The 13,562-nt window shown below is 43.6% G+C and overlaps 1 protein-coding gene across 1 annotated transcript; it reads right to left on the bottom strand.

Annotated features, from left to right (window-relative positions):
- Positions 1–4,095: 4,095 nt before the first annotated feature.
- On the bottom strand, positions 4,096–11,718 carry POP4 (POP4 homolog, ribonuclease P/MRP subunit). The gene is made up of 8 exons (XM_073659930.1): positions 11,630–11,718; positions 9,865–9,917; positions 9,481–9,695; positions 9,330–9,407; positions 8,602–8,663; positions 8,130–8,231; positions 7,270–7,419; positions 4,096–4,318 (listed from the first exon to the last, which is right to left on the bottom strand). The coding sequence occupies exons 1-7, from the start codon at positions 11,634–11,636 to the stop codon at positions 7,283–7,285; spliced, it is 654 nt and encodes a 217-aa protein (XP_073516031.1). The 5' UTR covers positions 11,637–11,718; the 3' UTR covers positions 4,096–4,318; positions 7,270–7,282.
- Positions 11,719–13,562: the final 1,844 nt, after the last annotated feature.

The following is a 13,562-nucleotide window of genomic DNA, read 5'->3' as shown; positions in this document are numbered from 1 at the left end:
TATTACTTACTACAAAGTCAAAAGTTTCCATCCATTTCATTAGTATTTGGTCCCATTGCCCTTAAACTGAATGACTTGGGTGAAAGGTTTGGGATCTCCTTCCACGAGCTTCTCACAATAGTTGGTCGGAATTTGGGCCGATTGCTCCTGACAAAACTGGTGTAACTGATCCAGGTTTGTAGGTCGTCTTGCTCGCAGCCTTTTCAGCTTTGCCCATAAATTTTCAATAGGATTGAGATCAGGGCTTTGTGATGGCCACTCCAAAACATTGACTTTGTTACCATTTTGGCAGTATGCTTCGGGTCATTGTCCATTTGGAAGATCCATTTCCGCCCAAGCTTTAACTTCCTGGCTGATCTCTTGAGATGTTGCTTCAGTATTGCCACAGAATCTTCTTTTCTCATGATTCCATCTATTTTGTGAAGTGCACCAGTCCCTCCTACAGCAAAACAACCCCACAACATGATGCTGCCACCCTCGTGTTTCACAGTTGGGATGGTGTTCTTATTCTTAGGCTTCCAAGCTTCTCCCTTTCTCCTCCAAACGTAACGATGGTCATTATGCCCCAAAAGTTCAATTTTAGTTTCATCAGACCACAGGACATGTCTCCAAAAATTAAGGTCTTTGTTCCTTTCTGCATTTGCAATCATTAATCTGGCTTTTTATGTTTCTTTTGGAGTAATGGTTTCTTCCTGGTAGAGGGGCCTTTCAGCCCATGTTGATACAGTACTCGTTTCACTGTGGATATTGACAAAATCTTACCAGCTTCCGCCATCATCTTCACAAGGTCTTTTGCTTTTGTCCTTCGGTTGATATGCACATGTCAGACCAAAGCACGTTCATCTCTGGGACACAGAACCCGTGTCCTTCCTGAGCGGTATGATGGCTAGACATTCCCATCTTGTTTGCACTTGCGTATAATTGTTTGTAAAGATGAACGAGGCACCTTCAGGTATCTTGAAATTGTATCCAAGGATCAGCCAGATTTATGCAAGTCCACAATTCTCTTCCTGATATCTTGGCTGATTTCTTTAGACTTTCCCATGATGCTGCACAAAGAAGCAGTGTGTTTCAGGTGTGCATTAAAATACATCCACAGGTGTGTCTGTAATTAACTCAGATGTTGCCAAAAAAAATTATCAGAAGCTTCCAAACACATGACATCATCATATGGGCAGTCCAGAATTGTTTAAAGGCATAGTAATCTTACTGTATGTAAACTTTTGACTTTGCAGTAAGTAATAAAAATATATAATGGGGACGACTGCACCCCCCATCATCCTCCAGGAACATCTCTTTGTGAGTAGTCCGGTTTGCTGGATCATCCTTTTCTATAGTGATCCAGTCTAGGTACTTTTTCTTTTTTTGCACAGATTTCCCATTGGTGCATCGGGTTTACCGGGTGTGACATAAAGTGATGATTATCTTTTTTCCATGAAGTGGCTGATAACAGGGAATAATAGCCTATATATCTTTTCTCCGTAAGCTATAGTTCAGAAAGTTTCCTTTCTTGCCTCCTTACTTCTGGGTAAGTCTGAAGAAACAGTCGTCTTGCAAGGTATGTCTCAACTGTATGTGCGTCGCATCATTTCCATGAAACGAGAAAGAAAGACACAGAATATAAGGCCGGAAATAAATGAGTGGGGAGCACCGGGGCCCCTATAAAGGGGATCTGCTCAGGGGCCCCATTTCATTAAATAGATTATTGGTGGTGACAAACTTTTTTTAGTGGCAGGCACTGTCCTAATAAAGAAATAGCCAATATATGTGCCCATCCTGAGCTTCCTGGTTCATGGAAAAAGAAAAAAAAATTGCACGGCCTGAAAAGTTGCAGACCCTTGTTTTTTTTTTTGGGTGGGGGGGAAATATAATTTCTCTATTTGGACTATTATAGGCTGCGGAATAAGTTTCTTTTGCAGAGATAAGAGTGGCAACTCTGCTGCCCTCCAGTGGCCATACTTTGTAATGCTACCGAGCCTGAAAAATCAGCTTTGGGCAAAGGTTCGTATTCCGCACCCCGGACTGTTACATTAAGCCAACATAAAATACTTCATGAATACAAGGAAATATTCTGCCAGTCTTGCAGACTTTTCAAACCCATTTGGAAAAAGGTTTTATAAATTAAGTGTGCACATGAAGGCAAGCTCCAAAGGGAATGAGGGGGCACAAACTTATGCTCCGCACTTGTTAAAATGATTCATTACCGGATCTGAAGGATTACTTTATACATTTAACAGAAAATTTTCTTTCTAGACAGTTTCCCTTTAAATGACCCATCTCACAATTTGGTGTATACCGGCCCTTTAAGAGAATCTTTTTTTCCTGTGAATCTTTTGAGATGTTCAGAATTCTCCTTTTATGGTGTCAGATTTCCCCATAGTTGTCAGGTCTTGTGGGGCAGCGGTAGGAAGTCCGGGACGTCCCAGGACTGTGGACATGCGATCGCTTCCTCATTTATGGTCAGAAAAAGCCGAGTAAGCGCAGGAGGGTGATAAAATCCCAAAGACATAGTGACGATGACTCCTTCTGCCACAATGTCCCCTATATGTGATGGCGGCCACTTTTCCGGGATTTTACCCTGCAGCGCCAAAATCTGCACAATTTGGAGAAAACTTATCGCCGAAAACTTCCGCAGCAAGTGTGAACCCGAGCTACAGGGAGGTCTGTGGGGCTTCGAGCACTAGGACCCTCTTCATCCTCAAGAACGAGGTGGTCCCACTCCCTACATCTCCCCTAAAAGCAACACTTCGCCCTCATGGCTTGTAATACATGTACTAACATATTGCTTGGGGCACGTGGCGAGGTGCAGAAGCGATCAGGTCACAGTGGACATGTGCAAAACAGGAGCTAGGCAGATGGATAGAGAAGTCCTGCTTGCTGTGGTCTAAAGAGTCCAGGGGGCGGAGTCAGGGAATGACTGACAGCTCTGCTATCTCAGCTCTGCTATCCCAGCTCGGCAGACGGATAGAGAAGTCCTGCTTGCTGTGGGCTAAAGAGTCCAGGGGGCGGAGTCAGGGAATGACTGACAGCTCTGCTATCCCGGCTCTGCTATCTCGGCTCTGCTATCTCGGCTCTGCTATCCCGGCTCTGCTATCCCGGCTCTGCTATCCCGGCTCTGCTATCTCGGCTCTGCTATCCCGGCTCTGCTATCCCGGCTCTGCTATCTCGGCTCTGCTATCCCGGCTCTGCTATCCCGGCTCTGCTATCCGGTTGTCAGCAAGCATAAAATAACTCCACATTTCAGCATACAAAAGCAGTGCAGGACTCTGGGAAAGCTGGGTGATTATTAGTAATGCATTAAGTTGTACTCCAGCTGTTACTTCTTATCACCAATCCATAAAATGTGATATTGGTTGAGGGTCTGATCACTGGGGGAGACTGATTGTAGCGTGCCCACCACTCCACTCAGATGCCCTGTATCCCCCCCCCCCACACTTTCTAGTGATCAGGAGGGGGACCCCAGATCATACATTCAGCACCTTTCTTTTGGAGAGCTGACTAAACAATTTTGGTGAAATATCGAACAAAAGTAAAAAAAAAAAAAAGTTACAATTATCTTCAAATCTGTTACAGCATAAAAAGAATAAAAGAAAAAGAAAAAAAAAAAAAAAAAATTCCACCCAAAAATTTATTTAAAATTAGTTAAAAAAAAATCCACAAAAAATTAGAAAGTAAAAGTTCTAATAAAATCTTTCTAAAAAAATAAATAAAATAAAAAACGTTTCTAAAATAAAACAAAAACATTTTTTTTTTAATAAAATTAGTTTTAAAAAAAAAAACAAAAAACACTTCTATTGAATAAATACATTTTTATTTCAATCACTTTACTGTATGTCAACAAGAGGGAAAAAAAAAATACTATGAGCACAATATAAAAAAAAAAATGATATAAATATATAAGGAGTTAAAGAAAAAAAAAATTGTATTCCCCCATTTAATTTTAGTCGTGCGGCACTAAATCTCCGGTGGCTAATTGCTTCTCGGACCCGCCCGCCCCCTCGCGCCCCTCATTAGCGGAGGCAGCCGAGATTCAGCCCTTTAAATTTTCGCTCTTTGCTTCTTATTAGAACACAGAAAATTCTTACATTCCAAACATTTTAGGACGTCGTAAAGTAAGGCAGCAGTTTAATGGCACAGGATATTATGTGTCATCTCCAGGAAATAAAAATGCTTTACTTTCGTGGGAGTTATTAGTTATACGCCAGTTCCATCATTACTCAATTCCAGCATCCCTTGAAATGCGCCCAAAAGCCGCAGAACCTACGATATTACTCTAATACGGCTTTAGGGAGTTTCATCCGGGGGGTTTTTCACATATCTACAAAAGGAAATAAAAATATAAAAATAGAGAACACACAAATATAAAAACTAGAAAACAAAAAGAATAAAAAAAAAAATGTATAAAAATGATTAAAAATAAAAGCAAAAAAAAAAAAAAAAAAGAAAATCTTTGAATTAAATAGAAAGGCTAGAAAGAAAAAAGAGAATCAGATAATTTAGATTTTTATGAATAAAAAAAAACAGAAAAAAAAAGAAAAAGAAAAGCTTTAAAGATCAAATATATATATATATATATATATATATATATATATATATATATATATATATATATATATATATATACACACACAAATATACATACTATATATATATATATATATATATATATATATATATATATATATATATATATATAGATAAATATATATATGGATAAAAGAATATAAATACGTAGGAAAAAGTAGTAAACAAAAATATGGAAACTTAGAAAGTAAATAATATATGCAAAAAAATAGGAAAGAAAAACAGAAGAATATATAAATTAAAAACCATCAAATTAAAAAAGAAAAGATCAGAGGATAAAAAAAAAAAAAAAAACAGAAAAAGTAGTACACAAAAAAATTAGAAAAGTGAAAAATATGAAAAAAAAAAAGTGATGAAATCAGAAAAATATAAGAAATAAACACATCAAAATAAAAAAAATACATAGGGAAAGTAAACGAAAACACAAAAGAATTAGAAAAGTAAACTATATGCAAAAAACAGTGAAAGCAGAAAAATAAAAAAGGGGAAAAAAAATTAAATAAAAATACATAGGAACAAGTAGTAAACAAAAACGTTAGAAACTAAAAAAAAATGCCAAAGAAACCAGGAAAAAAAAAAATATAGGAAATAAAAACCCATCAATATAATAATGGGGAAAAAAATGTAAAAAAAAAAAAAAATTTTTACATACAGTACAGACCAAAAGTTTGGACACACCTTCTCATTGAAAGATTTTTCTGTATTTTCATGACTTTGATAATTGGACATTCACACTGAAGGCATCAAAACTATGAATTACCACATGTGGAATAATATACTTAACAAAAAAGTGTGAAACAACTGAAAATATGTCTTATATTCTAGGATCTTCACAGTAGCCACCTTTTGCTTTGATGACTGCTTTGCACACTCTTGGCATTCTCTTGATGAGCTTCAAGAGGTAGTCACTGGAAATGGTCTTCCAACAATCTTGAAGGAGTTCCCAGAGATGCTTAGCACTTGTTGGCCCTTTTGCCTTCACTCTGCGGTCCAGCTCACCCCAAACCATCTCGATTGGGTTCAGGTCTGGTGACTGTGGAGGCCAGGTCATCTGGCGTAACCCCCCATCACTCTTGTTCTTGGTCAAATAGCCCTTACACAGCCTGGAGGTGTTTGGGGTCATTGTCCTGTTAAAAAATAAATGATGGTCCAACTAAACGCAAACCGGATGGAATAGCATGCCGCTGCAAGATGCTGTGGTAGCCATGCTGGTTCAGTATGCCTTCAATTTTGAATAAATCCCCAACAGTGTCACCAGCAAAGCCCCCCCACACCATCACACCTCCTCCTCCATGCTTCTCGGTGGGAACCAGGCATGTAGAGTCCATCCGTTCACCTTTTCGGCGTCGCACAAAGACACGGTGGTTGGAACCAAAGATCTCAAATTTGGACTCATCAGACCAAAGCACAGATTTCCACTGGTCTAATGTCCATTCCTTGTGTTCTTTAACCCAAACAAGTCTTTTCTGCTTGTTGCCTGTCCTTAGCAGTGGTTTCCTAGCAGCTATTTTACCATGAAGGCCTGCTGCACAAAGTCTCCTCTTAACAGTTGTTGAAGAGATGTGTCTGCTGCTAGAACTCTGTGTGGCATTGACCTGGTCTCTAATCTGAGCTGCTGTTAACCTGCGATTTCTGAGGCTGGTGACTCGGATAAACTTACCCTCAGAAGCAGAGGTGACTCTTGGTCTTCCTTTCCTGGGGCGGTCCTCATGTGAGCCAGTTTCTTTGTAGTGCTTGATGGTTTTTACCACTGCACTTGGGGACACTTTCAAAGTTTTCCCAATTTTTCGGACTGACTGACCTTCATTTCTTAAAGTAATGATGGCCACTCGTTTTTCTTTACTTAGCTGCTTTTTTCTTGCCATAATACAAATTCTAACAGTCTATTCAGTAGGACTATCAGCTGTGTATCCACCTGACTTCTGCATAACACAACTGATGGTCCCAACCCCATTTATAAGGCAAGAAATCCCACTTATTAAACCTGACAGGGCACACCTGTGAAGTGAAAACCATTTCCGGTGACTACCTCTTAAAGCTCATCAAGAGAATGCCAAGAGTGTGCGAAGCAGTCATCAAAGCAAAAGGTGGCTACTTTGATGAACCTAGAATATAAGACATATTTTCAGTTGTTTCACACTTGTTTGTTAAGTATATAATTCCACATGTGGTAATTCATAGTTTTGATGCCTTCAGTGTGAATGTACAATTTTCATAGTCATGAAAATACAGAAATATCTTTAAATGAGAAGGTGTGTCCAAACTTTTGGTCTGTACTGTATTTTAAAGTAGTAAACAAAACTATGGAAAATATAAGCAAAAAGTGGTGAAGAAACCAGAAAATTAAAATATAGAAAATAAAAAAAACAGATAGGAATAAGTAGTAAACAAAAAAAAAGATATGAATGAAAAAAAAAAGTAAAAAAAAGCTATAAAATAAAAACAATCAAAATAAAAACAGAAGAAAAAAAATGCCCAAAAAATAGGCAGGAAAAAGTAGTAAGCAAAATAAACAGAAAATTAGAAAGTAAAAAAAAAAAATAAATAAATAATATATATATATATATATATATATATATATATATATATATATATATATATATAAAATGAAAACAGAAGAAAAAATAAAATAATATCAATTAATAAGTGAAGCCTGAGGAATATACTGCAGCGCTGCCGTCTTGCCTTTATGGCGCGGTTACAGGTCGATGCTTCCTTTGGCCTTGAACTTCTTGGCGGACCGCTCGCTGGCTCTCATCTGCAGCTTGCTCCCGTAGATGTATGTGATAAATCTGTCTATTTCCACGCTGAAGACGCAGTTCAACTTGGGAACGACTAAGGCAGAAAAAGAGAAGAAAAAAAAAAAAGAAATCAGCAGCGCACAGCCCCCGTAAATTAAGAGCCAAGAAATGAGACCCCCGTTAAAGTGTCTGGAGAAGCTGCGGCGATCACTCTCAGGAATGTCTCGTTACCGCCGTCTTCAAGGTAACATTATCGTAGCCTCTTACTTGGGTCGAAGATAAAACCCGGATTGTTTAACGGATGAATATCAATTCTCGCCATTTGCCGGGAGGCAGAGGTTCCCCGTAATGAAGTCCGCGGTCAGAGCGGATAGCGGCAGCAATAACTGTACTTATATAGGGTTAATGGGGGTTGTAGCCACCCACAGGGATCATTAATGGGATAAACACACAGGCTCTATAGGTCCGAGACATGGGGGCCCCTCCGGCAAAACACCCATCTACAGAACAAGGTCCTGGGCTCCTATCTTGCAGTCCCTTTAAATTTAAAGGGGTATTCCCATCTTTGAATTTATTTAACCACAGGATAGACTTTGGGACCTGCCCCTATTGTGGGACCGGGTCCCGTCCTGCGGCGGCTGTGGTGGGGCGGCAGCGGCACATTTGCATCAAGGACAGATGAAAAAAAACAAAAAACGTTCATGTATCGAATAAATCTAGAGGCGTGCGGCGCAGCAAGACCCCAGCAGCTAGAGGGGGGCTCCACTTTTGGGGTCTGGGGCTTTCCTGACTATAACCATGTACCTTTCAGTTTATCCTCCTTGGTGATGATCTTGAAGACGTGCTTGGACTCTTGTAAGATGATCCCTGAGAGTCCCACGTACGACGGACATTTTGACTTAAACACTTCGGCCAGAAAAAGGAAAAAAAAGAAATTCAGAGGCAAAAACTGACTCAGGACTACATCACCGACAGCCATACATGATGGGGGAGGTAGTGCTGAGGGCGTATCACACATGGCAGGCTTGGATACACTGGCTGTGCAAATGGGAATCACATATAAAATGCTTAGATACACCTTCTTAAAAGAGAATAGCACATAATATGCTTAGATACAACTTCTTAGCAGACAGTATCACATATACTAGGCTTAGATACATGAGATTAGCAGACAGTATAATACAAGATAGGATTAGATAATGTCTGCTGAGTGTGTATCACAGTATTAGATACACAGAATCACACATGATGACACAGGATCAGGTCAGCCGCTCACCTGTCACCATGGCTCCGTGTAGATCGGCCTTTAGGATCTTGCTCTGGATCATCTGCGTTTGCCTAAAAACAGCGATATCAATAGTGAAGATAAGTATGGTGGATACCTCGAGTGCCGGCCGCAAACGGGTGTCGCTGCACGGGTGCCGGCCGCAAACGGGTGTCGCTCGCAAACGGGTGCCGGCCGCAAACGGGTGTCGCTCGCAAACGGGTGCCGGCCGCAAACGGGTGTCGCTGCACGGGTGCCGGCCGCAAACGGGTGTCGCTGCACGGGTGCCGGCCGCAAACGGGTGTCGCTGCACGGGTGCCGGCCGCAAACGGGTGTCGCTGCACGGGTGCCGGCCGCAAACGGGTGTCGCTGCACGGGTGCCGGCCGCAAACGGGTGTCGCTGCACGGGTGCCGGCCGCAAACGGGTGTCGCTGCACGGGTGCCAGCCGCAAACGGGTGTCGCTGCACGAGTGTCAAAAAAAAAAAAAGTCCAGGAAAAAAAATAAAAATGTCAAGATAATAAAAAACATGGCCGATTTCTTCCACATGCAGTGGCAGATCAGACACAGGATGTTTGTAGTGAATGGGGCTGAACTGCAATTGCACAATGGAACCTGGCTGCAATACCAGACACAACCTATGGCCAAAAGTGGCACTGTATGTGGAAGAGAGCAGCCATGTTATCCACCTGATTTACTAGAAGCCTTCGGGCTCAGGAGCTGACGTTTCGGGATACTCACGCGCCCGGCCGCAGCCCGTTGCACAGGTCTCGGATGTACTGCTTCCACAGCTGGTGCAGCGGGAGGTACATGTGATACCTGTATAGGAGGAGGGCAGCAGTTAGCGGGCATGGAGCTGGCAGGACCCGGGCATAGACAGCTGATACTAAACCTCTGCTGATCGGGGTTGATCTTGAAGAGTTTCAGCTCCCTGCGCTCCTTGGCTGTGAAACCCTTCGCCTTGTGTCTCTTTCGCGTCTTCTTCTTCTGCTCGTGCTCCAGCGCCAGCGCTTTCCTGCCCAGGAACTCATCCACGTTCTCCAGAGAGGGGACGCAGCGTCGTAGGAAGGAACGAACAAAAGCCTCCGACTTCTTGCTGCTCTGCGCCTGCAATAACGAATGGTCAGGGCTGCAACGTGCCGTAATACCGCCATATACTCCAGATATGGACACCATCAGGGCTGGCGCTCAGCAAGTGCGACAGATGGGCGGATCTGCTGTTCACCAGTCTGGCAGACGATGGGCGCACACATGTCATGGTGTCACTATATCCTACCTCTAACCCCAGATCTCTGGACTCATTCGGAGGCAACGTCTTGTAAATAATATCTGGAGAAGAAGAAGAAGAAGAAACAAGAAAATTATTCTAAGGCAAAAATGTCAGTGCCCCATATATGTAAGAAGAGCGCCACCCGGAGGCCGTCCTGTCACTTGTCTCATTGGCGAATACTTCAATCAGTCTCTGGCCAACAAAAACCTGTAAAACTGTATTCACCTCTCCAGCATTCACTCTGCCTGAAATGGCTGATAACAGTGAGCAATAGATCAGAACAATCTGTACTACACAGAGTCACTTCAACTTGACATGAATAGTGAGTGCAGCTCTGGGGTATAATACAGGAGGTAACTCAGGATCAGTAATGTAATGTATGTACACAGTGACTGCACCAGCAGAATAGTGAGTGCAGCTCTGGAGTATAATGCAGGATGTAACTCAGGATCAGTAATGTAATGTATGTACACAGTGACTGCACCAGCAGAATAGTGAGTGCAGCTCTGGAGTATAATGCAGGATGTAACTCAGGATCAGTAATGTAATGTATGTACACAGTGACTGCACCAGCAGAATAGTGAGTGCAGCTCTGGAGTATAATGCAGGATGTAACTCAGGATCAGTAATGTAATGTATGTACACAGTGACTGCACCAGCGGAATAGTGAGTGCAGCTCTGGAGTATAATACAGGATGTAACTCAGGATCAGTAATGTAATGTATGTACACAGTGACTGCACCAGCAGAATAGTGAGTGCAGCTCTGGAGTATAATACAGGATGTAACTCAGGATCAGTAATGTATGTACACAGTGACTGCACCAGCAGAATAGTGAGTGCAGCTCTGGAGTATAATACAGGATGTAACTCAGGATCAGTAATGTAATGTATGTACACAGTGACCGCACCAGCAGAATAGTGAGTGCAGCTCTGGAGTATAATACAGGATGTAACTCAGGATCAGTAATGTATGTACACAGTGACTGCACCAGCAGAATAGTGAGTGCAGCTCTGGAGTATAATACAGGATGTAACTCAGGATCAGTAATGTAATGTATGTACACAGTGACAGCACCAGCAGAATAGTGAGTGCAGCTCTGGAGTATAATACAGGATGTAACTCAGGATCAGTAATGTATGTACACAGTGACTGCACCAGCAGAATAGTGAGTGCAGCTCTGGAGTATAATACAGGATGTAACTCAGGATCAGTAATGTAATGTATGTACACAGTGACTGCACCAGCAGAATAGTGAGTGCAGCTCTGGAGTATAATACAGGATGTAACTCAGGATCAGTAATGTAATGTATGTACACAGTGACTGCACCAGCAGAATAGTGAGTGCAGCTCTGGAGTATAATACAGGGTGTAACTCAGGATCAGTAATGTAATGTATGTACACAGTGACTGCACCAGCAGAATAGTGAGTGCAGCTCTGGAGTATAATACAGGAGGTAACTCAGGAACACTGGAGAACTACAACCCCCAGCATGTCTAACCTTGCAGTGAAGGACTTGTAGTCGGACTTTTCTCTACTACAGAGATCAGTAGCTTTTACATACTATCACACTGAGTTATAAGATTCAGGGGTGGTAGAACTACAACTCTCAGATTTCCAAATGACAAAAAAAAGTTAACAGTTATAAAGTAAAATCCTCGTTATCTCAGGGCAGAGCAAACACCTCAGGCTGTGGAGGACTACAAGTCCCAGCACGCCGAGCAGCTGAGTATAAGGGGGACACATAAGAGCGGACACTACAGACACTCACTCGCCATCTCTGCGGTCACGTGAATCCTGCTGACTTCCGGGAACAGGAATGTGACGTCATCGTAAGCGGCGCAGACATTTTACGTCACCGCGTTGCCATGGAGACAGAATTTTTAAAGAAATCTCTGGGGCAATGTGAGAACCCGAACAGTTTAGAGAAAAGGGAATCACTGAGAAAAATGATGGGGGTGATTGTCCAAGGAAACCCCGTTGTGGAGACTGCAGGAAGTGTAACTAATGTGCCGAGGTCGGAGGAGGCGACGGCTGCACGGGGGTAATGTGTCACCCCTCCATGTGCAGAGGAGGTCTGTGACCAGAGGAGTTGTCATAGGATCTGTGCAACTATTATCTCACAACAGTGACACCCACAGATCCCCCATAACAGAGCGTCATCCGCAGATCCCCCATAACAGTGCGTCATCCACAGATCCCCCATAACAGTGACATCCACAGATCCCCCATAACAGTGCGTCATCCGCAGATCCCCCATAACAGTGCGTCATCCACAGATCCCCCATAACAGTGACATCCACAGATCCCCCATAACAGTGCGCCATCCACAGATCCTCCATAACAGCGTCATCCACAGACCCCCCATAACAGCACGTCCTCCACAGATCCCCATAACAGTGCGTCATCCACAGACCCCCCATAACAGCACGTCCTCCATAACAGCGTCATCCACAGACCCCCCATAACAGCGCGTCCTCCACAGATCCCCCATAACAGCACGTCATCCACAGATCCCCCATAACTGTGCGCCATCCACAGATCCCCCATAACAGCGTCATCCACAGACCCCCCATAACAGTGCGTCATCCACAGATCCCCCATAACAGCACGTCATCCACAGATCCCCCATAACAGAGCGTCATCCACAGATCCCCCATAACAGCGTCATCCACAGATCCCCCATAACAGTGCGTCATCCACAGATCTCCCATAACAGCGCGTCATCCACAGATCCCCCATAACTGTGCGCCATCCACAGATCCCCCATAACAGCGTCATCCACAGACCCCCCATAACAGTGCGTCATCCACAGATCCCCCATAACAGCACGTCCTCCACAGATCCCCCATAACAGCGTCATCCACAGATCCCCCATAACAGCACGTCATCCACAGATCCCCCATAACAGCGCGTCATCCACAGATCCCCCATAACAGCACGTCATCCACAGATCCCCCATAACAGCACGTCCTCCACAGATCCCCCATAACAGCGTCATCCACAGATCCCCCATAACAGCGCGTCATCCACAGATCCACATAACAGCGCCCCATCCACAGATCCCCCATAACAGCGCGTCATCCACAGATCGCCCATAACAGCACGTCATCCACAGATCCCCCATAACAGCGTCATCCACAGATCCCCCATAACAGCCCTTCATCCACAGATCCCCCATAACAGCGCGTCATCCACAGATCCCCCATAACAGCGTGTCCTCCACAGATCCCCCATAACAGCGTCATCCACAGATCTCCCATAACAGCGTCATCCACAGATCCCCCATAACAGCGCGTCATCCACAGATCCCCCATAACAGCACGTCATCCACAGATCCCCCATAACAGCGCGTCATCCGCAGATCCACATAACAGCGCCTCATCCACAGATCCTCCATAACAGCGCGTCATCCACAGATCCCCCATAACAGCGTCATCCACAGATCCCCCATAACAGCGTCATCCACAGATCCTCCATAACAGCGCGTCATCCACAGATCGCCCATAACAGCACGTCATCCACAGATCCCCCATAACAGCGTCATCCACAGATCCCCCATAACAGCCCTTCATCCACAGATCCCCCATAACAGCGCGTCATCCACAGATCCCCCATAACAGCGTGTCCTCCACAGATCCCCCATTACAGCGTCATCCACAGATCTCCCATAACAGCGTCATCCACAGATCCCCCATAACAGC

Source organism: Phyllobates terribilis, unplaced genomic scaffold, assembly GCF_046119375.1.
Source record: "Phyllobates terribilis strain yellow unplaced genomic scaffold, ASM4611937v1 Scaffold_14__1_contigs__length_39327217, whole genome shotgun sequence".
Taxonomy (NCBI): domain Eukaryota; kingdom Metazoa; phylum Chordata; class Amphibia; order Anura; family Dendrobatidae; genus Phyllobates; species Phyllobates terribilis.
The sequence above is the reverse complement of the archived record's forward strand: the minus strand, read 5'-3'. Positions and strand labels throughout refer to the sequence as shown.